Source organism: Mus caroli, unplaced genomic scaffold, assembly GCF_978045245.1.
Source record: "Mus caroli unplaced genomic scaffold, Mus_caroli_1 scaffold_11, whole genome shotgun sequence".
In the NCBI taxonomy this organism is placed as follows: domain Eukaryota; kingdom Metazoa; phylum Chordata; class Mammalia; order Rodentia; family Muridae; genus Mus; species Mus caroli.
In genome coordinates, this window is record NW_028227266.1 from 122,528,810 (window position 1) to 122,553,491 (window position 24,682).

General features: G+C 42.5%; 2 protein-coding genes and 1 long non-coding RNA gene across 3 annotated transcripts in view; 1 reads left to right on the top strand and 2 right to left on the bottom strand.

Moving 5' to 3' along the window:
• Window positions 1-4,477, bottom strand: part of LOC110301303 (sodium- and chloride-dependent transporter XTRP3B) — a 37,936-nt gene extending 33,459 nt beyond the window's left edge. Inside the window, exon 1 of the mRNA XM_021171714.3 lies at window positions 4,083-4,477. Coding sequence (XP_021027373.1) covers window positions 4,083-4,332 — 250 coding nt within the window. The 5' untranslated portion in view covers window positions 4,333-4,477. The remainder of the gene's footprint in view (window positions 1-4,082) is intronic.
• Window positions 1,025-22,845, top strand: LOC110301307 (uncharacterized). Its single transcript, XR_002378701.3, has 3 exons — window positions 1,025-1,217; window positions 6,297-6,404; window positions 22,455-22,845. It is a non-coding gene; the product is annotated as an uncharacterized LOC110301307 (long non-coding RNA).
• LOC110301304 (sodium- and chloride-dependent transporter XTRP3A) overlaps window positions 8,065-24,682 on the bottom strand; it is a 42,293-nt gene continuing 25,675 nt past the window's right edge. The window contains exons 8-11 of the mRNA XM_021171716.3: window positions 13,617-13,821; window positions 12,489-12,648; window positions 9,734-9,899; window positions 8,065-9,074 (exon numbers count right to left, since the gene is read on the bottom strand). Coding sequence (XP_021027375.2) covers window positions 8,925-9,074; window positions 9,734-9,899; window positions 12,489-12,648; window positions 13,617-13,821 — 681 coding nt within the window. The 3' untranslated portion in view covers window positions 8,065-8,924. The remainder of the gene's footprint in view (window positions 9,075-9,733; window positions 9,900-12,488; window positions 12,649-13,616; window positions 13,822-24,682) is intronic.

The following is a 24,682-nucleotide window of genomic DNA, read 5'->3' on the forward strand; positions in this document are numbered from 1 at the left end:
GCAGACGTATCAGAAGAGGGCCTAGTCAGCCATCATTGGAAAGAGAGGCCCATTGGTCTTGCAAACTTTATATGCCTCAGTACAGGGGAATGCCAGGGCCAAGAAGTGGGAGTGGGTGGGTAGGGGTGTGGGGGGAAGGGTATGGGGGACTTTTGGGATAGCATTGGAAATGTAAATGAAGAAAATACCTAATAAAAAAATGAAATTAAAAAAAAAAAGCAACAAAGGCTGAAGTGTGGCATCTAATGCCCTTAAGCTAGTAAGATGTAGAGTAAAAGTAAATTTATTAACCAGCATTCCAATTCCAAAGCCTTGTAAAATCTTGGCCTTTGAAACATAAAAACTAAAGCTGAGGACACTCCAGGCACTGATAAAGCAGAAGAGAAAAAAAGCAAGTTTGATAAATCATACATTACATCACGTCACAGGTCCCATCTCCCTGAAAGGGCATTCTTGGCTACTGGGTAACACTCCTTCCAACCTCTGAAGATCCCCCAACCATAGCAACCAGGCCAGGCTAAGATGGTATCCAAGCTGGAAAAATAGAACTATACATTCACTCCCTGTTAACCATGGCAACCAAGAAACTAGAAGAATCCCCTTATGTGCTCAGAACTCTGTAGTCTGCCTTCAGAGCCTCCGAGCTAAACCCCTTCTTGTTTTCCTGACTCTACAACAGTGAATGGATTCTGCTACACCTAAGCATCCCTCTGTTGCGTCTGCGAGTGTGGCTGAAGGTGCTTCCCTTATTGACAACACTTGGAAGAAATTATGAAGTGCTAGGAAATGTGGGTGCCTGAGACAGCCTCTTAAACTTCATCCAGCAAGAACCAGTCAATGTAGCCCTGAAACCCACAGCAGGATCTGCTCGTAGCCATGGAGACTTCCTTCTCTTCTGGTTTATATATCTGATATCTCCCATTACAGGCTTTTAAAAATCTAATCAGGTGCTCCTTACTTTAGGCCAGAGGATAAAAGAAATCCAAAGGGGTAAGGACACAGTCTAGGGGAGTCCTTGCTGACTGCCATCTGCAGGACAAGCCAGAGCATTTCTCTTTTTTGGTTTTTGTTTTGTTTTCTTTTTGAGACAAAGTTTCTCTCAGTGTCCCTGGCTGTCCTGGAATTTGATCTGTAGACCAGACTGAACTCAAACTCAAGATTACCAACTTGTTTCTGCCTCCCGAGTTGGAGGAGCATCCTGTGTGCTAGGACTAAAGGTGTGTACCACCATGCCTGGCATAGTATTTGCTCTTACAATCGATTCTTTAATATCTTGTGACCTTAATGAATTCCTAATCTTATAATATCCGCCATTCAAAATAACCTGAAGTAAGTATTCTCTTTGGCCTATTTTCCCCATTCAAATAATCTGTAAGTAAACAACCTAAGCACTCAGGACAAATAATTTACATGCACCCATATTATAGAATATGGAATAATTTTCTCTGTTTATGTCATAGCAACTGGAAAGTGAGGGCAAAACTGGGGGTACCCATGGTACTATGGTGCAGAAATGGAAGCAGTTCGCAAGGAGGGAAAAAGATATTCTATAAATTGAGAAAATTGGAGATGCCAGGCAGAAAAAGCAGCTTTAAGTCCCAGTGAAGCCCTCATCTCCACCCTGCAACCCAAGCAGGCTGATCCTTCTTTGCCTACAGCTGTCAGTGGTAGCAACTAAATTAGCACCTGGCCCTAGGCTACTGAAAATTCTCATGAGCATCCCAGATCTAGTAATCATAGTGCTAGAGACTCAGGATTGGGAAAACTTCTAAGTTGCCTTTAGCTCCATGGATTGACAGTTACTGTGCTAGGAGTGGAAGTCAGGACCTCATGCATGTTTAAAGCAAGATTTCAGCAGCCCCACCCGCAGCCCTTAGCTAAGTAAGTGTTCTTGCAACTGTCTTCCCTACTCACCCACCCATCAGCTTTGAGGTGTCCACAGACCAGTGTCTTGCAAGGCCAGCAGAGAGCTTTACTTATACACCAGGAACATGGGGGAGCCTAAGCTAGACTGTATGGGGTCATTTGTCCCATGATTCCAGCAGTACCTATGTTGAGTTCTGGGCAAACCGCTATAGCCCCTTGGCAGCCAACAAAGATTTCCTATGTATTGACAGAACTTGCCCTGCTACCTCACTCACCAGCTCCACTTAAGTTCCAGGTACCTCCCACCTCAAACTCAAAGCAAGCTTTTCTCTACACTGGGAAACTGCAAGACTAGTTCAGGTGTTTCCTATGTGCTCAAGAAAGAAAAAAGCTGAGCAAATAAATTTTCCCTACCTCCATCTCTTCATAGCTCAAGAGCCCAGCATGGAGTAAGGAAGCAGAGGAGTGGAAAATCTACCCTCTCTCACCCTTCCTCCTCTGGAAGACATTTGGTTCCTTAGTCCAGTGTCTCTTGGCTTAAAAGTTGTGGCATAACGCTCTACCCTAGTTCTAATGGGTAGCCATACACGATCAAATCACCCTGTACCGGCAGAACCCAAGGCCCCTAGTCTCCTTACTCCTAGTGGAAGTGGGAGCTACCTAGGTTTCTTATCATGCTACTTGTGGTTGGAGAGGGTTCCTTCATTTGGAAGGGACGCTCAGAGTGCTGCACAGTCATAGCCACTTCCAAGTCCTTCTCTACAATTTTGAGTTACCTCCATGACCCTAAGTAGAGGTCTTCTCAAATCATGAGTGAGTGATGCCAAGAAATGTAGTAAGTCATCTAGGGGGGCTTAGTTCCCAGGGTCAAAAGACCAAGCCACAGGGAAAGGGAGAGTGACAGCTTTGTCTCTCTGGGATGGGAATGATCCTAAGGCTGTCTATCCTTGCCCAACCTGGAGTCTCCCCCTCTCCCTTACTGGTCCTGATTAGATACATACATACACATACACACACACACACACACAGGTCCTGTTTAGATACATGCACACCCCTCCTGCCCTCCTGCCCATTTCTCCTCACTATCTTCCAGGAAACAAGAAGCAGCCATCTCAGAGCTGACTTTGCAGAGGGACTGTAGCATGATATTAAACTGTTTGTAAGGCATTCTGCTCTTAGTGTGTTGGTCAATCTACTCAAGTGTGGGTCTTTGGGTTGTATCCAGTGCCTTTTCCTAAACCAAGCTATGGAATTCAGGTAGCTCACAGATCCCAGAAGTGGAGCAGCTGTCACAGAGGTCATGCAGAGGTCTGTGGCCACATGAGGGAGGGAAGAGTGAAAGTGTTGGCAGGGGACAGCATATACCCACATTAATGGTCAGAGCCTGACCCCAGCTTGTCCTTGTGTGCAAGCAGGGTCTGTGTCCTGCCTTCTCATTCAGGAGGCTTCTCAAGGCAAAATCCCCTTGCTCTGAAAAGGCTGGGTTTTTACCCTTTACCAACTTGATGTCAAAGGAGGCTGAGGCCTGTGTGATTTATTCTCTGGAGACACTTTACAGCAGAGGCCATATTTCCACAGATGTTTGGAGTTAATGCTCTAACACTCAAAGGTCATAAGATAGTCCAATTTTAACCCAAAGTATCAAGCAGTAACCACATCAAATCTGGTGTGGTCCATGGTATCTTGTCTCTGTGACAGAGCCTGGATGCTTATCTGCTACCTAGGGCCAGAAGAAAACTCAAAGCTCATACCAAGGTAGCAGTGTGGTCACCTTTAGCTGTGCGTGGCAATCATTTCCATCACTTCTTCAAACCTCAATAATTCAATTTAAGCAGATAAGCTCTGTAGTCCTTTTGTCAAAACAATACAACTGAATCGAAAGAGCCTTACTTAGTTGGTATCACAGTTCATGCACAGAAGAGGAAGAAAGGAAGTAGATCATAGTTCCACATGAACAACCCAGAGGTTATAAAGAGTTAGAAGAGGAACAGAGAAAACCGTTATGACTTCAAATTAGCTGAAGATGTTTTAGATAGCAGAACAAAAGCACTGTCCACGGATGCACAGGCCAAACCTTCCCTCTGTGCGGGGCTTGGGTCAGCAATTTGGAGATGACATCCAGCAGTCCTATAATTCATCCAGATCCCAGGAAGGTAAAGTTTGAGATGCGAAGCACTCAGTCAGGCAGACATGCTACACCTGCCCATTGTACTCACCTCCGCCATACATCTGGCACAGGTAGGGGAAGCGCCATACATTGCCCAGGCCCACAGCATAGGAGATACAGACAAGTAGGAACTGCAGGGGGTTGTCCCACTTTGGCCGCACCTTCTCCACAACCCCAGGGTGGGCACACTCTGTTGACCTCGGTCTTGCTGGGTGCTGACCAGGGCCTCCAGCGCCTCTCCAGGGCTGTAGCTCCTCATCCTCTGGCAGGGAGACCACATGTGCGGAAGGTGATTCCATCTTCTGAGACAACTTTCAGTGTAGAATGAGCAACACCTGTGCCCTCTTCCGAGCCCCACCCCCAAGCCCCTGTGTTTTCTACTGTTTCTTTCCAGGACTCTGGAATCAGCTTTTGACCCTGACTCTCGTGTTGGTTCCCTTCTTGACCAGTGCTTCCCTCTCTGCCTCAACCTCACAGGTGGCCAGTTTAGATCCTCCCACTAACCTTTGGCCACATTCCTTTCTGTGTCCCTTGTCTCTCAAACTTCATGATTTCTGGGCTCCTCTTGCTGTTAAGGGTGTCTGTAAAGCAATTCACAAAGATGGTTGTATCTGTTGGAGGCTGGTGGTGAACTGGAAAATGTTTAGCTAAATGTTTAGCTACAGACTGCAGAAAAACTCTGATCTATGTACTTACCAATTTTTCTAGTACAAACACTCCCACTATGGTGCATCCTGAGCTACCAATAAAATCCATTAAGTGCAACAGGATGCCATTATCTTGGGTTCCCACCTTATACACACAACGACAGAGATCCTCAGTTGCATAACTGACGGGTAAAGGGTAGTAAGTATCAGAAGGTGAGCTGAGCATTGTATCTGATTTGTAATTTACATATCACTCGGGCCTCAGTGATAACTGTATCTAACAAGCAAAGGGGACGAAACTCAGTTCTCTGGGGTGTCCAGATACCCAGCACAGATGATTCAGTCCAGCTTAACCCCACCTAAGTGGTCCCAGGAAGCTGCCCTGGATAATGGATGACTACATATGGATGGGAACTTCACTGTACCTACCAGAAACAGGATACAAAAGACCATCAAACTGTGTCACTTGAACTCTGGACGACGGAGAGAAAGTAGGCAGGGTTCTATAGTCTTATTCTACTAACTAAGAAGGTTATGCAATTTTCAATCATTTGCTCATCCTGGTGAGTGCACTGTTAATTATCAAAGTTTCTAGTTTCCCCATATGAGAAAGTCCAAACTCCTTGGTTCTGCTTGCAAAACCTTGAGGACTTTTTTTTTTTTTTTAATTTTGATGTTGTTGGTGTTGCAGTCTTTTTTTTTAAGTTATTTTTGTTTTGTGTTTTGCCTTCATACTTGTGCATAGCTATACCTCTATCATTCATATATGCATGAATATATACATATATGTGTATGCACATATATCTGGAACTGGTAATATGGATTGTTGTGAACCACAATTTGGGTGCTGGAAACTGAACCCAGGTTCTCTGCAAGAACAGCCAGAGAACTGTTTGTTGTTGTTGTTTTTAACTGCGGAGCCATTGCTTCAGCCTCCATTTTGAGATGGAGGTTTGCTAAGTTACTTGCTTAGGCTAGGTATTCAGTCTTCCTGCTTCAGCCTCTCAAATAGGTGGGGTTACAGGTATATATTACCACACCTGGTTCATGTTGACTTCTAATTACAGTTATATTATTTGATATTTGTTTTGTGCCTTAAGTAAGATATGGTCTATTCAGAGGAAGTTCAATGTGCTGATGAGAATGTATATTCTATAGCTATTGTATGGATAATCTATGTTTTTAACAATGACCTTAACAATGATCTTCCTGTTTCTTTTTATGGGGTTTTGTTGTCGTTTTGTTTTGTTTTTTGAAACAGGTGTAGCCTCAGTCTCTCAAATAGTGGGAATTCAGGCATACATTACCACCACATGTGGCTCTTTTTAAATTTTATTTTATATTTTATTAAATTTTCTAAATTACTGTTCTCTATCTCCAATATATGTATTGTGCTATTGTGCCTAGAACCAGCAAAGGATTTGTCTGAAATATGACTTAGTACCATCTCAAGAGAATTATTGAGAAACATCTTGCTCTACATAAGATCCACAGAAACCAAAGTAAAGCTATTTCATTTGACTATGTTGTAGACAGCTGCCTGACTGACTTGGGTCAGCTTAGGATCTTTTGACTTTACAATGATATAAAAGTAAAATGAATTCTGTGACTTTCAGTGCTTTTCGAGGAAGCAATCTGAAGCAGGATACTCTCTGGAGATGTGGAGAATCCTCTGACGATCATTTGACTGTGAGCTGCTGCTGCCCTGACTGATGTTCAGGAAGGTAGGTGTAACAGATGCATTTTCAATTCAGAGTGCTCTTGAGTTTATAGTGGGTACAGCAGTATGTAACCCCAGTGTGGGTGGGGGATTGTGGGAGCACAACCTAAGAATAGAGCCCAGTGAGAGTCCTGAGTGAGTGCTTGTGAGAAAACTCTAAGAAACAAGAATCTCGTGACCTCAGTTTCTTCAAAACACAGAATTGTTTTTGGAATGTGCATTCATGACCCTCCCAGGTGTAACCAATAGGAGTGATTTTACTTTAGATTATTCATTACAACTAGCTGTTTTTTTTTTTTTTTGTTTATATGCCTCTGTGGAAAAAACATGTTTTTTGCCACATGTAGCTTGTCTTTGTGATTGTAAACAGCTTGAAGTCATGAGAACTTTACTCATGTGACCTTTTTTTAACCCTCAGAGTATAAGTTGTCTGATACTCTGAATAAAATTGGCTGTTGCGTCGGACTTTAGTCTGTCTCATTTTTAGGCTCCATGCTCCCATGCCTATAGAGGGGTGAACAGAGGAACATCTGTATTTCATGGTATCATGACCTTACCTGTCTGTTTCCATAAGTAAAACTCTTCCACAGAAGTGACTTCCCTTCATCACTGGAAATGCTCAGTGGTGTATTTAAATATTTACAAGTACTGGGTGTAAGTATTTCTAAACGCACCATGTTCTTTTCTCTCTTTTTAAATAGGCTCTGCCCTGGCTCTCAGATTTGACTGCATATTAGATTCACCTGAGAAATTTGAAAACTATGCAAGGCCTGATCCCACTCTTGGGATTTCTGATGGATAATGGAACTTTTCAATGCTCCCAGGTGTTTAGAATAGCAGCTATGTTGGGCATGCTGAAGTAGTAATAGAATAATAACATTTGACAGCCTTCCTCTTTTGACCTCTGAGGGTATGTGATATCAAGACCTTGGCTGTGACTGACCCCAGGAAGGCACAATGGTGACTATGCTGAGAGGAGGGAATAGACTCTGCTGTGCTTCACAAGGGGTGGGCCCACTCTTCAAGCCTGAAAACAGCCTGGTGAGAAATCAGGAGTAAACGCTTAGGTAAATAAATGCCTAATCTCATGTTTTACAAACAGTGATCATTCTGAAACCAGGTATCAAGAAAAGATGGAGGTGTTGATGGGATGGCAGTTAAGATAATGAAAACCCTTCTATTTTTTAAGTAAGTTACAGGTTTATACTAAAAGATTCGCCTTGGGAAACACATCATCATTATCCACCTTTTTAGACTTATATATTATTTTAATTTATGTGATGTGTTTTTGTGTATGTCTGCCAGGTGCATGTAGGTAACAACAAGGACAAGAGAGGATGTTGAATCCCCTGGAACTGGAGTTGTTGGAGGTTGTAGATTTCCCAATATGGATGCTAGGAACCAAACGTTGGTCCTCTGCAAATGTAGCAAAGATTTAGCCAGGAAAATTTCTCTTCAGCCCTGCAAAAGGCCCTTCTAGTGCCTACATTTGCTATTGGTAGAAGAGAGAAACAAAAGACATCTCTGGTTGATGTTCCAAGTGATGTCTACGTATTTTCAACGGTGTCTGCAAAGACAGATCCAAAGAAATCCTTCAATTCCATGAGCTCAGCGGAGCAAGGATTGTTAGTACAGGAAGAACTCTCAGTCTAGATAAACCTTGATCCACTTTATTATGATAAAAAAGAATAAAGACATTCACATGGTGCATGAATAACAGCCATAAATATGCAGTATTTTAAGCTACACACTGCTCTGTGTGATTTATATACATATTAGAAAAGATTATTATGCAGAAGTGAATGAAGGTGGTTGCAAGTGATGTTTATAGCAAAGTTAGAGTTACTTGTATCCTTATGGATGCATCTGACACGGAAACCCTAGGGATGGGAGTGTCTGTTCAGATCCCTTGTACAGTCTAGAGTTGTAGAGAGGTTGGTCCTGGCCCACTGTGAGGAACCTTAGATTCAGAAAAAGGTGACTTCCATTGGAACCCCAGAAAAAGTCTCTTAGTATTATATCCTGGTAGCATTTAGAGAGTAGTCAGGGAACAGAGAAATTACATATTCATTGTGACTTTAAAGAAAAGAATTATATTAAATCTGTCACCTTACATGCTTCAAAACCTCTGACTCTGGTTGAAAAGCAATTACCTACCCTCTAGTATTTTTTCTTTTAAGCAAAAAAGAAAATGTAATTGTTTGTTGGGCTCCTTAGAGTTACAGTCAAGTTTTAATGACAGTTTACCGTAAATTCTAGAACTTTCTAGAATCAAGAAAACACCGGTCTTTAATACTGGCCTTAACCTTTGATGACAAAGAAGCCTTAACCTTTGATGACAAAGACCTTCAGATGGCAGAGGATGGATGGTCTCCTCCCGAAGGCAGTCTTCTTCTGCCAAGCTCCCTAATCTTCTTTACAGACTCAGGAGGCTCCAGACCAGCACTCTAGCCAAGAAGTTCCCACCAGCAGGCAGTGACTATGAAACAGAGTGGCTGACTTCCAGTCTCTGGGAGGTCCATTCTTAGGCCACTGGGGCAGAGCCTCCCCTCTTGAGGCAATTCCTGATGAAAGTCCCCAGGGCCACCAGGGGGATGCACATGGTAGATGAAGCCACCAGCAAACCAATGACAGCTAGTGCATGTGGGGGGTAATCCTTGGTCACCAACTGCCCCTGGGGGAAGAGACTGAGCATCAGGGAAAGGTTCCTCCTATCAAATACAAAAGAAATACTCACCCAAGCCCTCTTCTATGGAGGGAAAGATGCTCTACAGTGAGAAGAGGCCTGCGATGCTCCATGGCTCTCCATGCTCTCCACAGCAAGCCTTCAGAGGAACTATGCCCTCTATATATGCCATAAATGTAGATAATTCTGACCTTTTCAAGCATATGTGAGTTGTGTGTGAAGCTCTCCATAAGAATGCCATAAAAACAGTCTATCTGGTACCTTACTCTGAGGCCCTAAATATAAGGTAATCTTTACTACAGATTAGAACTTTCTGTGGTGGTAGAAATGCTCTGTATGAGGCTTTCTATGTGCTACTCCAGCAGAACCAGCACTTCTAGGGGAAGTTCCAGTAGAGTTCTGTGGAGGTGACTTTTGTGGTCTTCACACATCGTGGTTGAAAACTCAGAGACCAGTTCTGCTGTAGTAGATTGAGCACCTGTAACATGTTGATGAAGCTCCCATGCTATCTGTCACCTGTAATCCCCCCCCCCCCCCACACACACACAGCACAGCAATGGTTCCTGTGTCAGAAACTGAAGGGCTGTGTTCTGGAGTGACACTGTTGGCTCTGCTCTGTTCCTCAGCCCTGCAGGGACATCACATACCTGAGTAGCATCCCAGGCTTGGTACTGCAGCGTTCCCGTGAGGATGTAGTCACTCAGGTAGAAGATAAAGAGGCCAACGATGAGCAGTGGACTCACAAACGCCCACATGATCTTCCAGTACCAGTTGAGGGTGCGCCCAGTCATGGCCCGAAGGTCACTTTCAAATCTGTTTGGACACAGGGAGAGAGCCTGGAGGGAGGGGCTTCAGATCCATACCCTCTGCACTTAGGAAGATGCTATTCTGGTTACCAGTGATCTTTGAGTGTGATCCTGAACCTGTCTGATTCCTTCCTTTCCTGGGGGAGGTGTTGAGGAAAAGAGAAAAGGGCTGAGGCTGTCTAAGGGGAGAATGACCAAGAAGGAAGGGATCATGGCATTTCCCCAGTGTTGGCCTTCAGAGGAAGGCTCCTGATGTGGACCTGAGGGTAATTCCTAGAGAAGATGGAGCCAGGGTGCATGGTGGAGGGGGATGCCAGTTTCCTCAGTCCATAGGGCAAGGATGACATTGCCACTCTGCTAACCCACCCACTCTGTCCATTAGTGATGGATGCAAGCATTCTCTACTGCTCCTAGAGATAGTCTCAGTACAGTCACTTTGTGCTTGGAAGGGCCTGTCCTTGGCATGGAAGAACAGGGAGAGTGGGTCAAGATCAAAGCTTCTAGGCTGCAGTCCAAAGGTCACCCTCTGCATTCTCATCTTGGCCATATTCTGGCTTTCTCCTTTTTCTTACTTGACCTCTTGCCTACACTAGCAATAGCACTGAAGTATTCATTTACCATGGATTTGATGGCTCAGTCCCATAGGTTGGAGTACTCACCTATGTAAGTTTAAAAAGCCTTTCAACACTTAAGGACCTACTCGACCTCTATTTCTCAGGAGAGAGGCCAGGAAATTTGATGAGGACTCTCAGAGCCTGGGTGGCTTGGGGCCAGATAAGATACTATTGACATCAGCTGCAGCTGCAGCCACCTGCCTCCTTGTACTTATCTTTTCTACCGTGTCCATGTATGGTTGTGTAGAACTCTGCCTGCTCTGTTCTGCTGACTGAACTGGACTCTAGCTTCCCACCATGAATATGCAATGAGAACACCAGGACAAAGGTCAGAAAGTGCTGCACACCTCTTGTTTCTTTCTCCCCTGTTCTGTTCTGAATTGAGAAAGGTAGGGGAGCTGGCTGCAGCAGAGTGAGGACTCTTACTGGAGACCACTAGATGGCAATGTCTCCTGCGTGAGCAGAAGGCTCCTCCTGGACATTATCTGTATCTTGGGCAAGGTTCCTGTTTCTCACTCCTTCCCACCACTTCCCACCACTTCCTGGGATATAACAGTGTCCCCTCTTCAGTCATGTCACCCCCAGGGAACTGATGTTCAGACCTCTAACTTTCTTCTACTCTGAAATACTTCTCCATGACAATTGCCTGTCTCCCTGAAAATTTCTGGGTGATCATTTATATGTCTTCATATTGGGAAATCCCATCATCCAGTCTCTTAAGGACTTCAACTTGTTGTAAGCTGATGGAGAACATAAGAAGAAAGGATTCCCAAGTTGGTTTGGGAATGTGACAAGTTATAATCCCTCTTCAGCTTTCCAAGCATTTTTAAGACTCTGAGTCCTAGGGGAAAGCCACCAATCTAATTTTACCTAACTTATCTACTGAAACAGTTGGACACTGAAGATGCTTCAGCATCTCATGGGACCCTGACTCTTCAGTGGATTTTGGGGAACACTTCTCAATGGACAACCAGCTCTTTAGCATGTCATGGCTGGTTTTATCCAAGCCCAAAACAATTTAGATCATCATAAAAATCTAAGGAAGAGGGATCACATTCAATCACTACACAGTAGTATGCCCTGAACCCCCTTTATGGACTCATACTCAGCAGTACCGGTGACTTGAGACCCCTTGGTTCTAAAGGGTTCCTCATTGTTGCTGCTTGATGGAAAAAGTGGAAAATAAAATTCGACACTAGTTAGTAGGTCTCAGTATCTAGTCCCTAGTCCAAGGAGCATCTGCATTCTTGGACCTCAACACAGAGCTCCTCAACTAGATCCTCTTGCTGGCAGTGTTTTCAAAAGACCTCCTCAGGTAATGTGATGATGCCCAGGCTTCTATATTCCATCACCTGGAAGGCCAAAAACATCCCAGTGCTGGCTGGGTAGAAATGTGACCACATCCATGCTTGCTTGCTCTCTCTCGCTCTCTATCATTTTCATTTTTCTTTCATCTTTTCTTTTTTCTTCTTTTCTTTTCTCTTCTCTCTTCTTTTCTTTAAAAAAATTTTGCTGTGTAGCCTGGCCATCCTGAAACTCATACTATAGACCAGGCTGACCTTGAACTCAGAGATCCACCTGTGCTGAGATTAAAGGTGTGTACCACCACTACAGCCAGTTGAGACTGAGTTTTCTAAGTGGACTCAGGTCAGGGTTCTTGAAAAATTCCGATGGTGGGAGAAGATCAAAGAATCTAATCCTGGAGGCAGAGTCCCCTCCCCACTCAGAAAGCCATGAGTTCAGCAGGGTCAACAGGGAAACACGTCATAGTACAAAATGAAAAACAGGCAGTGAAAAAAAAAAGCTGTTAGTTGCTGGCAAACTGGAAAAGCAAGAGATGTCTGAGATCTGAGGGCAAAGACCAAACTGACAGGTCTTGTATCTAAAACGGGTATGCCTGCAGAGGAAGGCTGATTTTCTTATGAGTGTGACCCCGCAGCTTAGCTACTCCATGTAGAAAGCAGGGTCTGAGGTCTCCTTACCTCTTCAGCCCATACACATAGCACACAGCTATGGTCTCTACCAGCACAATGAGCAGCAGAGACAGGGTGGCTGCATAGTCATTGAATATGTCAAACCAGTAGTTCCCAGCCTCCATGGTGAACACCATGCCAACAGCACAGTTGATGAGGCATACCAGACCTGAAAGACAAGATCATATGCCAGCAGGAGCCACAGATTCCTAGGTGTACTTTAAAGGGTAGGTTCACCGACATGAGCTATAGGAGCTGTTCTGCAGGGGATGTCAGCTCATGGAAAAAGGAATTGGGGACAGAATATACAACTGGGCTGCAGAGACCCAATCCCAGGAAGGATGCCAAGTGCTAGGAGGTTTTGAGTAAAGAGAGTGTAGCTTTCATTGAGTGGTCAGAACACGAAGATTGGATTACCCATCTTGGATATGGAGTTACAGAATCATCAGAGGCAGAGGTGTCTGGCCACAGAATTCTCATGACCCTGGTTGGGTGCATGAGAGTGAAGTTAATGGTAGCCATCATGAGAAAGGCTTTACTAACAACCTCACAGTCAAAATGCATGAGGAAGTGGTATGTGCTCTCACAATGAATGATTTATCAGACAGGATCAGGGGTTGGCAATTGCACAGTGCAGCTAGCTCACTGACAGGGTTTGAGTGTTGACAGCAGGCCTACAATATCTTTGTAAATGACCTTTCAAGAGCAGAGGCAAACACAAATAGCATTAGAAGTCAGAAAAGGGTGATCTGATTGGGGGCTTGTTGCCTGGAGAGTATGTGGAAGGAGCTCCTTGGCCTGGGAACAGGACATACACCTTAGGAAATGGACAGTTTATGACTGTTATCCTTCAATTAAAACAAAAACAGATGGGGGCTCTCAAAGCCTGGAGACCTGAGTGCAGGCTGGAGAGTTAGCCTTTGCCCAAGGGTGGGCTGACCACCTCACTTCCCTGGGGTGGGGTGTGTTTCTAGTCCATCTCCAGGGCTGAGTAGGGCACAGTACAGGAACACAGACTCCTAGAGCCTGCTTCTGGAGCTGGCTTAAAAGCACAAGGCTCTTGAGGAAACCATTCCACCGATTGCCTTACCTTTCCCTGCCCACCCATACCCTCCCTCCTCAGCAGTGTGTCCTGACCTGAAATGGCCTCCTTGGGCAGGTAGCTGGAGATGACCTTGCTGTCAGTCAGAGGGGTGAGGATGGCCGCTGTGTTTCCAAGCATGCTTCCGATACCCAGCATCAGCAGCATGAAGAAGTAGAGCACTGACCAGAGCTGGGACACTTCCATGTTTTTAATGGCCTCAGTGTAGACGATGAAGGCCAGGCCTGTGCCCTGGACAGCCTGAGAGTAATTGAAAGACATTGGTTACACACCTGAGCCAAGGGGGAGGAAAGTTTGAATGCCATGGTTGGAATGTGTTTGAACAGTATGTCCCCATTGTTGTACTTTTACAGGTGTATATAACCTTTTGTTTGTTTTTTTCTAGATAGTATTTCTCTGTATAACTTGCCTGGTTATTCTGGAACTAGTGTTGCACACTAGGCTGGCTTCAAACTCACAGTGATCCTCCTCCTCTGCCTCCCGAGCACTAGAATAAAAGGTGTGCAACCCTCTCCCCACCTAGAGATGGGCTAACATTTAGGAGTTGTACTGTCACTGGAGAAAGTAGGGCATTGGGTAAGTTTTACAACATTTTTATTTATATGATATATATTATATAGATATTATTTATACTATTACTGAGGTTTTATAGCCTTCTATAGTTAAGAATCTTGGCTTCACATTGCTATTGTGATGAATTCTGCAACCTTCTCTACCATGATAGATTGTACCCTCTCACTCTGAGAAGCAAAATAAGCCCTCACCCCCTGTTAGTTTCTTCTTGACTAATACAAAATATAGGTAAGCCCAATGGCATAAGCACAGTGGGACTAGTCAGACTTAGGAACAGATAAGAATATGATAACACTTGTAGAAAATTTAAAATGAAAATTAAAATTTTACAAAGCAATGATTTCACTATTATCACCAGAAGCCATCAGTTCTAAAAAAGGCCAATGTTAAAATACTCCCTGCTGGGATGGTCTGATCTTACTTCCATGCCAATGGCTACTACAGAAGCACTATGTGATAAACACAAATTAGAATAAATAATTAACTTTAAAAAGATATTGTCTTCAATAATAAATATAATTATTGGTTTAAAGGATCACTATAAAGCTAATACCAGATTAGATAGGACTAACGAGACCATTCGTGATCAGGGAGAATTTATCTTAGGGTAAATTCTCTTCAGCTTAATATAGTTTGATCTAATGATGCACTAAACTTGGACTAATAATGTCTTTGTACATAGTGAAGTATAACCTAAGTTGATGTGTAAAAGACTTCAATCTTTACAACAAGCTGCTGAATCTCAGACAATAACAACAGCCTAGCCTCAGCAAACCATAGGAATCCAACTGCTTAAGGATCAAATAAGGCAAATAAAAAGTTTTATCCAACTGAGCCATCTCTACACTTCACTTACATTTTCTTTTTTATGTGCATTGGTGTTTTGCAGACAGATGTGAACTGCTGTAAAGGTGGTAGGAACTGAACCTGGGTCCTTTAGAAGAGCAGCCAATGCTCTTAACTATTGAGCTATCTCTCCAGCCCACTCACTTACATTTTCTGCATATCATTTTCTTTCTTTTGCTATATGTATAACTTGTACACAAGTGGGTAGACTATCCCAAACTTTTTTCCTAGTATCTTTGTTAATTACAGAGTCAAGTCAATTAAGATCTGTAAAGATGACTTGCTATTAGATTCTGTCTTACTTACTTTTCAATTATTGTGCCAAAATGCCATGACCAAAGCAATATAAAAGAAAGTGTTTAATTTGGGGCTCATGTTTGTAGAGGATTAGAGTCCATGACCATCATAGAGGGAGCATGGCAGCAGGCAGGCAACCATAGCGTTGGAGCAGTAGCTGAGAGCTTACATCCCTTTATACAAGTAGGAGGCAGAGGGAGCTACCTCAAAGCTCCACCCCCCACATATACCTCCTCCAATGAGCTACACTTCTTAATCCTTCCCAAATAGTTCCACCAACTGGGGACCAAGAGTTCAAATATATGAGTGTATGGGGGCCATTTTCACTCAAACCACCAACCATATCCTACCCCTTGATTGTCATGGGCTTGTGGCCATATCACAACGTGAAATGCCTTTAGTCCAACTCTAAAACTCCCCATAGTCTTTCATGGTCTGAACAATATTTTAAAGTGTAAAAATCTCTTCTAAGACTCAAAATGACTTCTTAATTGTAACTCCTTATAAAAGTAAATTACATACTTTCAATATACATTGACACAGAATATACATTACCATTCCAAAAGGGAGGAATGGAGACAGAGTGAAAAAAATACTGGACCAAAGCAATACAAAAACCCAGCAGGGCAAACTCCAAATCCTGTAGCTCTATATCAGCTGTCAAAGGGCTCAGATGGCTCCTCCCTTCCAGTTTTGCTGACCCATCATGTGTCTTTCTCTCTTGGTTTGCTCCCACTCTCTATTGCAGCTCTCCTTGGCAGGTATCTCACAGGATTCTGGCATCTCCAACATCTTGGGATCTCCAACACAATCCAGGCTTGGCTCTCACAACTTCATGTATGGCTTCTCTGGGCTTCCATGCAGGAACTTCCCTGCCACACACCTGGCCTCAGAGGCTTTTCTGAACTGCAGAGGAAGATTCCACAATTCCTTTACTCCTGTATCCCTCAGGACTCTAATGCCAGAACTACCTGGTCAATGCTGCCAAGTTCAGCCACTTCAGTTGGAACCTGTTCCCTTCTTGAATTACATTTGCATGACATTTTTTCCCTGTTGCAGCTTTTTGCAGAAAATTCCTTAGGCATTTCCTTTTTACAAACAGGATTAGCTGTTGGTGGGGTCTTGCTCTGAGGATAACCCTCCCTTTATTCCATTTTCCCCCAGCTCTCAGCCCTCTCCTTATCTCTTTCAGTACAAACATTAAGCTTCATGGTGCCTTGTCTCCTCCTCCACTGTCCATTTTGTACATTTTCCTTTTGTCCTACTTGTTATCTTTCACTGCAGTCCTACATAAGAATGATTACTAACAGTCATGCAACAGACTTAATATTACGCTGTCTTAAAATCTGCTCTGCCAATAAAATTAGTCTAAAACGTCTCAATTTAGTTCCAGGAAGATTTTTTAGAATAAGGGCTGAAAGCATCAATATTCTTTGCCAAAATATCAAAACAGGTTTCTAACACTTGGTAATACTGTTCTCTGAAACTTCTTGAACTGAGCATCCATAATCCACATGGATCTCAGCACTACAGTTCTCCATTCCTATAAGAATGGCCCATTTAACCTTGCTTACAGTATTCAACAGCTTTCCTAATCCAATGTCCCGTCTTCCATATTCATCCCAAACCAGCATGATCAGGTCTGTCACAGCAACATCCTATTTCTCAGTTCCAGCTTTTGTTTTACTTACTTTTCTGTTGTCATGACAAAACGCCATGACCAAAGCAACTTATAAAAAAGAAAGTATTTAATTTTGGTCTCATGGATGCAGAGCATTACAGTCCATGACCATTATGGGAGTGGGACATGGCAGCAGACAGCAGGCAGTAGGCATGGTGCTGGAGCAGCAGCTAAGACTTTACATTCATATCCCAAGTAGGGAGCAGTGAAGGCTAATTGGAAATGGCCCCGGCTTTTGAAACATCAAAGCCCACCCTCAATGATACATCTCTTCCAACAAGGCCACACCTTTTAATCCTTCCCATATAGTTCTACCAACTGGGGACCAAATATTCAAGCATATGAACTTGTCACATTATCATTAAACCACCACAGATTCCCTTTTAACAGTCTAGAAGGAAGCAAAAAGAAAACCAGTCAACTAATCAGTCATACAAATAAAACAATGATATGGAGATTAGACCATGCAGAGACAAAGTTATAAGACCTGTAGAATAGGAGAGAAAATATTAACATAGATCTAACTGAAGATCTTCAAGGAGAAAAAGACAGAAACAGAGTCAACAGTTAAGAAATAATATATATGAACTTGGCAAAACTGAGAAGAAACATGGATCCATAAATCCTATAGGTTCAATATTACTTAGGCTCAGGCTTAGATTAGATAATAAAACACATCTATACTAAATTCACCAAAGATGCCAAAGACAAGGGACATATTTAGTGAAGTCAGAGAAGGAATCATTCATTTACAAAATAGGGCAGACAAGACAGTTCAGTTCAGGTACTTGTAGTGCTGGCCTGTTGACTCATGGTCAGTGTCTGGAACTCATATAAAGGTAGCAGGAGAGAACTGACTCCACAAAGGGATCCTTTTACTTCCCCACAAGTGCTGTGGCACACACGCTTGCACACACACACAACACACACACAAAGTAGTCACATGCATGTGTGCACACACAAGCACACCCATAATCACACACATACATAACCACACACATATACACAAGTAATTGATTTAAAACAAAACAATAAAAGAAAAATTTAGCATTTTCTTAGAGTGTCCATTGCTGTGAAAAGACACTGTGAACAAGGCAACTCATAATAAAACATTTAATTGGGGCTGGCTTACAGTTTCAAAGGTTCAATCAATTATCATCTTGGCAGGAAGCATGGGAGCATCCAGGCAGGCATGATGCTGGAGAAGCTGAGAGTTCTACATCTTGTTCCAAAGACAAATAGGAGAAGACTAGAATCCAGGGAGTTAGGAGGAAGGTCCCTCAAAGTCCACTCATAAAGTGACACACTTCCTCCAACAAGGCCATACTTTCTAATAGTGCCACTTCCTGGACAAGCATATGTAAACCACCACAAGCATCAATAATTGAAACTAGAATTATAAGGCAAATATTGTCAAAGTGTTGAAAGAAAGTAACTATTAACTTGAAAAACTCTACTCTGGGGAATCATTCTTTAAGAACTGGGTTTATGTCCGGAGAGGTGACTTGTTAGTTAAAAGCATTGGCTGCTCTTCCAAAGGACCTAGGTTCAATTTCCTGTACCCACATGGTGGCTTACAAATGTTTGTAATTCCAGTTCCAGGGATCTGACACCCTCTTCTGACCTCCATAGGCACTGGGCATGTACATGGTGCATGTACATACATGTAGACAAAATACATACAAAATGAATACCATGATAATAATAGGTTATTATTAGGTATTAATATTATTATTAATAGGTCACTGCTGGGCAGTGGTGGTGCACATCTTTAATACCAGCACTTAGGAGGCAGAGGGAGATGGATCTTTGAGTTAGAGGCCAGTCTGGCCTACAGAGTGAGTTCCAGGACAGCCAGGGCTACACAGAGAAACCTGTCTCAAAACAAACAAACAAACAAACAAACAAACAGAAAGAGAGACAAAAAAAATAGGGCCAAATACAATTGTTGATATGGAAGCAAAATCTAACAAAGCTTACCATTCTTAAAACCTGCCGAACGGGTCAGTATTTTTTAAAGAAGATCTCTCTGTCTGTCTGTCTGTCTGTCTGTCTGACTCTCTCTCTCTTTCTCTCTTTCTCTCTCTCTCTCTCTCTCTCTCTCTCTCTCTCTCTCTCTCTGTGTGTGTGTGATATGTGTGCTGGTGCCCACAGGGCCAGAAGAAAGCATCAGATATCAGATTCTCTGGAGCTGAAGTTAGAAGATGCCTTTGAACTACTCAACATGACTGTTGGGAACTAAACTCAGGTCCACTCGAAGAACACCAAACATTTCCAACTGTTATGCCATTTCTTCTGCCCCTCAGGCAGGTATTTTAAGGTTAACTCCTCTCTTCCAAAGATAGCTGGAATGCAAGGGAGAGTGTTGAACAAATAAATGGGGTGTGTGTCTGTCTTCATTCATCCCTGGGGCTAGGAACTGAACCTAGGGCATTCAAAGTGTGCAGTGTTTGGAGGTTATGAGTTTAAAAAGACTGAACAGTGTAACAGACATATTTAAAAAAGGACAGAAACCAGGTCTGGCACATATCTATAATCCCAGCACTTCGGAGGCAAAGGCAGGAAGCACAGGATTTTAATATCATTCCTCTGTCTTTAAAGAAGCAAAAACAGGTAAGAAACCGGAAAATATTCTAAAAGTTCTTGCATTATTTGAAAGGAAAGATAGTAACATTAAGCTGTGTTAAGTTAAGCACTAATGAGAAATTTCAGGAAGAAGACATAAAAGTACACATTTCACACAGTAAAGAATATTTTTGGAAAGAAAACAAAATAAGAAAGAGAACAGAAGGAAGAGGAAAGTCAATGTAAAAACTTAGTAATTATATCATTCTTGGACACAGATCTGAGCTCAAATGTAAGTGAGGAAAAACTAAGTGCTAGAACCAAAAGGAGACTGAGTGCCAAAGCCCAAATGGGCATCACAGGTGTCCAAATGGGTTACAGATCTTAAAGCCTGGGTTTGAGGATCTTGGTGTATGACCTGTGCAGGAGGGATGGTCAGGCTATAGGCTCTGTAGGCAGGGAGCTAGCCTGAACAACTATCTGGATACTTTTATATCAACTTGACACAAGCTAGAGTTATCTGAAAGGAGGGAACCCCAATTGCGAAAATGCCTCCATAACATTCAGCTGTGGGTAAAACCAGAGACACTGAAACTTATAAAGTGAAGAAAAGCCTCGAATACATGGGCACAGGGGGAAATTCCTGAACAGAACAGCAATAGTTGGTGCTGTAAGATAGAGAACTGACAAATGGGACCTCATAAAATTGCAAAGCTTCTGTAAGGCAAAAGACACTCTTAATAAGACAAAAAGGGCACCAACAGATTGGGAAAGGATCTTTACCAATCCTAAAACCAATAGGGGACTAATATCCAATATATACAAAGAACTCAAGAAGCTGGACTCCAGAAAAATCAAATAACTCCATTAAAAATGGGGTACAGAACTAAACAAAGAATTCTCAAGTGAGGAATACCAAAGGGCTGAGAAGCACCTGAAAAAATGTCCAACATCCTTAGTCATCAGGGAAATGCAAATCAAAACAACCCTGAGATTCTACCTCCAGTCAGAATGGCTAAGATCAAAAGCTCAGGTGACAGAAGATGCTGGTGAGGATGTGGAGAAAGAGGAACACTCCTCTATTACTGGTGGGATTGCAAGCTTGTACAACCACTCTGGAAATCAGTCTGGTGGTTACTCAAAAAGTTGGACATAGTACTACTGGAAGATCCAGCCATACCTCTCCTGGGAATATACCCAGAAGATGTTCCAACTTGTAATAAGGACACATGTTCCACTATGTTTATAGCAGCCTTATTTATAATAGCCAAAAGCTGGAAAGAACCCAGATGTCCCTCAACAGAGGAATGGATACAGAAAATGTGGTACATTTACACAATGGAGAACTACTCAGCTATTAAAAACAATGAATTTATGAAATTCTTAGACAAATGGATATATCTGGAGGATATCATCCTGAGTGAGATAACACAATCACAAAAGAACTCACATGATATACAGTCAATGATAAGTGGATATTAGAATACCCAAGATACAATTTGCAAAGCACATGAAACTCAAGAAAAAGGAAGACCAAAGTGTGGATACTTCGTTTCTCCTTAGAATGGGGAACAAAATACCCATGGAAGGAGTTACAGAGACAAAGTTTGGAGCTGAGATGGAAGGAAGGACTATCCAGAGACTGCCCCACCCGGGGATCCATACCATAAACAGCCACCAAACCCAGACACTATTGCATATGCCAGCAAGATTTTGCTGAAAGGACCCTGATATAACTGTCTCGTATGAGGCTATGCCAGTGCCTGACAAATACAGAAGTGGATGCTCATTGTCATCTATTGGATGGAACACGGGGCCCCCAATGGAGGAGCTAGAGAAAGTATGCAAGGAGCTGAAGGGGTCTACAACCCTATAGGAGGAACAACAATATGAACTAAACAGTATTCCTAGAGCTCATGTCTCTAGCTGCATATGTAGCAGAAGATGGCCTAGTTGGCCATCATTGGGAGGAGAGGCCCTTGATCTTGTGAAGATTATATGCCCCAGTACAGGGAAATGCCAGGGCTAGGAAGTGGTTGGGTTGGGGAGCAGGGCAGGGAGAGGGTATAGAGGACTTTCAGGATAACATTTGAAACGTAAATGAAGAAAATATCTAATAAAATTGTTTTTGAAAAAAAAAATTCAGCTGTGGGACATTTTCTTAATTAGCAATGGGTGGGGTCAACCCATTAAGGATGGGCCATCCCTGGCTTGGTGGTCCTGTGTTCTATAACAAAGTAGGTTGAGCAAGCCATGGAGAATCAGCCAGTAAGCAGCACCCCTCCATGGCTTATGTATCAGCTCTTGCTTCCAGCTTCTACCTTGTTTGACTTCCTTCAAGGATGAACAGCAATATGGAAGTGTCAGCCAAATTTCCTTTCTTCTCCTACTTGCTTTGGATCATGGTGTTTCATGAAAGCAATTTTAATCCTAACTAGAACAACAAGCAATAGGAAGAAAGTGTTGTGTCTCTCTGTGAACTGACTTAGAATGGTACACCCAGGAATCAAAACAACCAAACCAACCAGCGCAACTACTCCCCAATCTTACTATTAAAACAGTGTCGTTGAACCTCTATCCTTATCTTGAAAGTATTCTCTAGAAGCAGTCAAAGTCTTTATAGTAAGTTTAAGAACTAATCAATGGGTTCACCTAACTCTTTGAATTTTATTGTGCTCAAAGTACAGGAAAACAATTGTGCTTGAAACTCTAGTAAAAGCAATAATAATAGTGAAGCAACAATAAAAAGGGTGAAGGTACAAATATTAAAAAGAAATGGGCAAAATTGTATCTGCAGGTAATAGTTTATAAAGAAAACAGAAGAAGTCTGTAGATGTAAGAATTGATTAGAGATTATCAAGGTTTCTAGGTACAAGATTAACATACAAAATTTTTTCTGTTTCTTTTGCAGCCAACATAAACAATGAAGGAAATAAGGAGAAAGGCTCTATTCACAAAAGCAATGTAACAGTAGGTATGCCAAGACACTTATGAAGAAAATTAGCTGACAGGAATGTGTGAATAAGAGAAAGTGTGTTACTAAATCAAAACTCAATCCAAAACAACTGAAGATGGAGGGCAGAGGCAGATGGCACTCTACTGTATCCCCATGAGCTGATCAGAAGAGAAGGCCACAGACAACAACAGAGAGTTAAAAAAAAATCTACAAGTATTGAATGTTAGATTTACGAACGAACTAACATACTGAAACTCAGAGGACTGGTCAGAAGAGCAGAAGAGGTGGGAAGGCTTGCTCTGGGGCCACAAATGGAAGAGAAAGTTCCAGGGACTGAACTGCAACAACAAACCTCAAACAAACAAACTTTAGAGCAGATTTGTTTGCTTTAACTGAGCCTTCTCTCAGGCTGGGACAGTGAATGGAACCATTCCTCAAAGACAGCCCTCGGTCAGGAGAGAAAATCCATATTAAATCCTATTTGGAGATATGAGCTCTAAATCCTAGAGCTCATATTTCCTCCACCAATGTGGCAAGCAGTGGTTTGGACAACTACAAAGAACACAAGGACTGAACTGAAGCTGACCCAGTCAGGGGCAAATAAACTCAGGAGGAACTGTGGGTACCGGCAAATAATCAGCTGGCCTCCCCACGAGAGAGCACCCAGCAGCAAAGATAAGCATTCTCTCCCTGCTCCCCAGGGCTTAGGACACACTGTGGCAACCTCTTGGCTGAGAAACTGATCCAGTGCAGGAACCTTGGGGTGGGGTGGGGGGCGGTGCACAACAGGTCTAACCTGTTTTGAGTTACAACCTCACCACCTCCATCCCCCGCAGAGTCAGCTACAAACTACACTTTAGGGCTTGGTAGAAATCACAGTCATTCCAGAAGAAAGATAAGTTTGCTGGTGACACAAATTTTTTATGTCTGTCAGTGTGTATCTCCATGTATGAATGTATGTGTACCACTCATGTGCCTGGGCCCATTAAAGGCAGATTGCCAGGAACTGGAGTATGGATGGTTGTGGGCTGCCTTGTGGGTGCTGGGAACTGAACCTGTCTTCTGAAAGAACAGCAAGTGCTATTAGCCATCCCTGACATAATATTTTTTTTTCTACATTATTTCATATGTACTTTTAAATATTACTTTTGTACTTTACTATTGCTTTTGTTTTAGTTTTCATCTTGCTTGAACAGAGTTTTACGATTTTCCCCTTTTTTATTTTATAATATTTCCTTTATTATTCCACATACCTCTAACATGTATCTTTTCCTCCCAATTCTACAAAAAAGGAGGTATGAAGAGAAGAGGGGGAAGGAAAAGGGGGGGGTGAATGACAGTAAGGAACAATGATATATATGTACTGAAATGTCAAAATGAAATCTGTTTTTGTATGTTAACTATAAAAATACTAACAGAGTTAGAAGTAAAAACAAACAAACAAACCCCCAAGCCCCAGAAACAAAAAAGCCCCACCACGCAATTCAAAAGATATTCTTCCCAAATTGCAGCATAAAATCAACACATTTTAATAAATATTTCCTATGGGAAATTTTCTCTCCAATGAAATGCCCCAGCTGATAAGGGGGAATAACATATCTAGCTTAGCGGATGCAAGACCCTGAGTTTGATCCCCTACACTACAAAAGTAAATTCATTAACAAATCCTGTCAGCCTCACAGATAAATGTATAAACAAACAGTATACTTTTAGAGTGAAATTTAGAAAAATACCCACTTGGCTATTAGCCGGAAATGAACAACAGCTGTAGTATATTTTTTTGTGGCGAAAGAAACACAGCATTAAAAATGGATGGATGGAGGAGGGAGAGGGTGAGTGAGTGGGGGAGCACCCTCATAGAGGTAGGGGGGAAGGGGCAGGGGTGGTGGTGGTGGTGAGAGGGCAGATGTGGGATGGTGAGTTTGTGGAAGTGCAATATCATTTGAGATATAAACGAATGGAATGATTTTTTTTAAAGGAAAACAATAAGCAAATAAGCAATAAGAAAAATAATTTTCTCAGTGATCTAACTCATGACCTTGGTGGCATAATTTCATAGATTGTATCTGTGTTACATAATAAAATGATTGCAAAATGAAAAAAATTAAATGGGTGGATGGAGTCCTACCTGTCATTATAATGGCAGGTCTCAAGAATGAACTCTTGAATGGGAAACATTATCT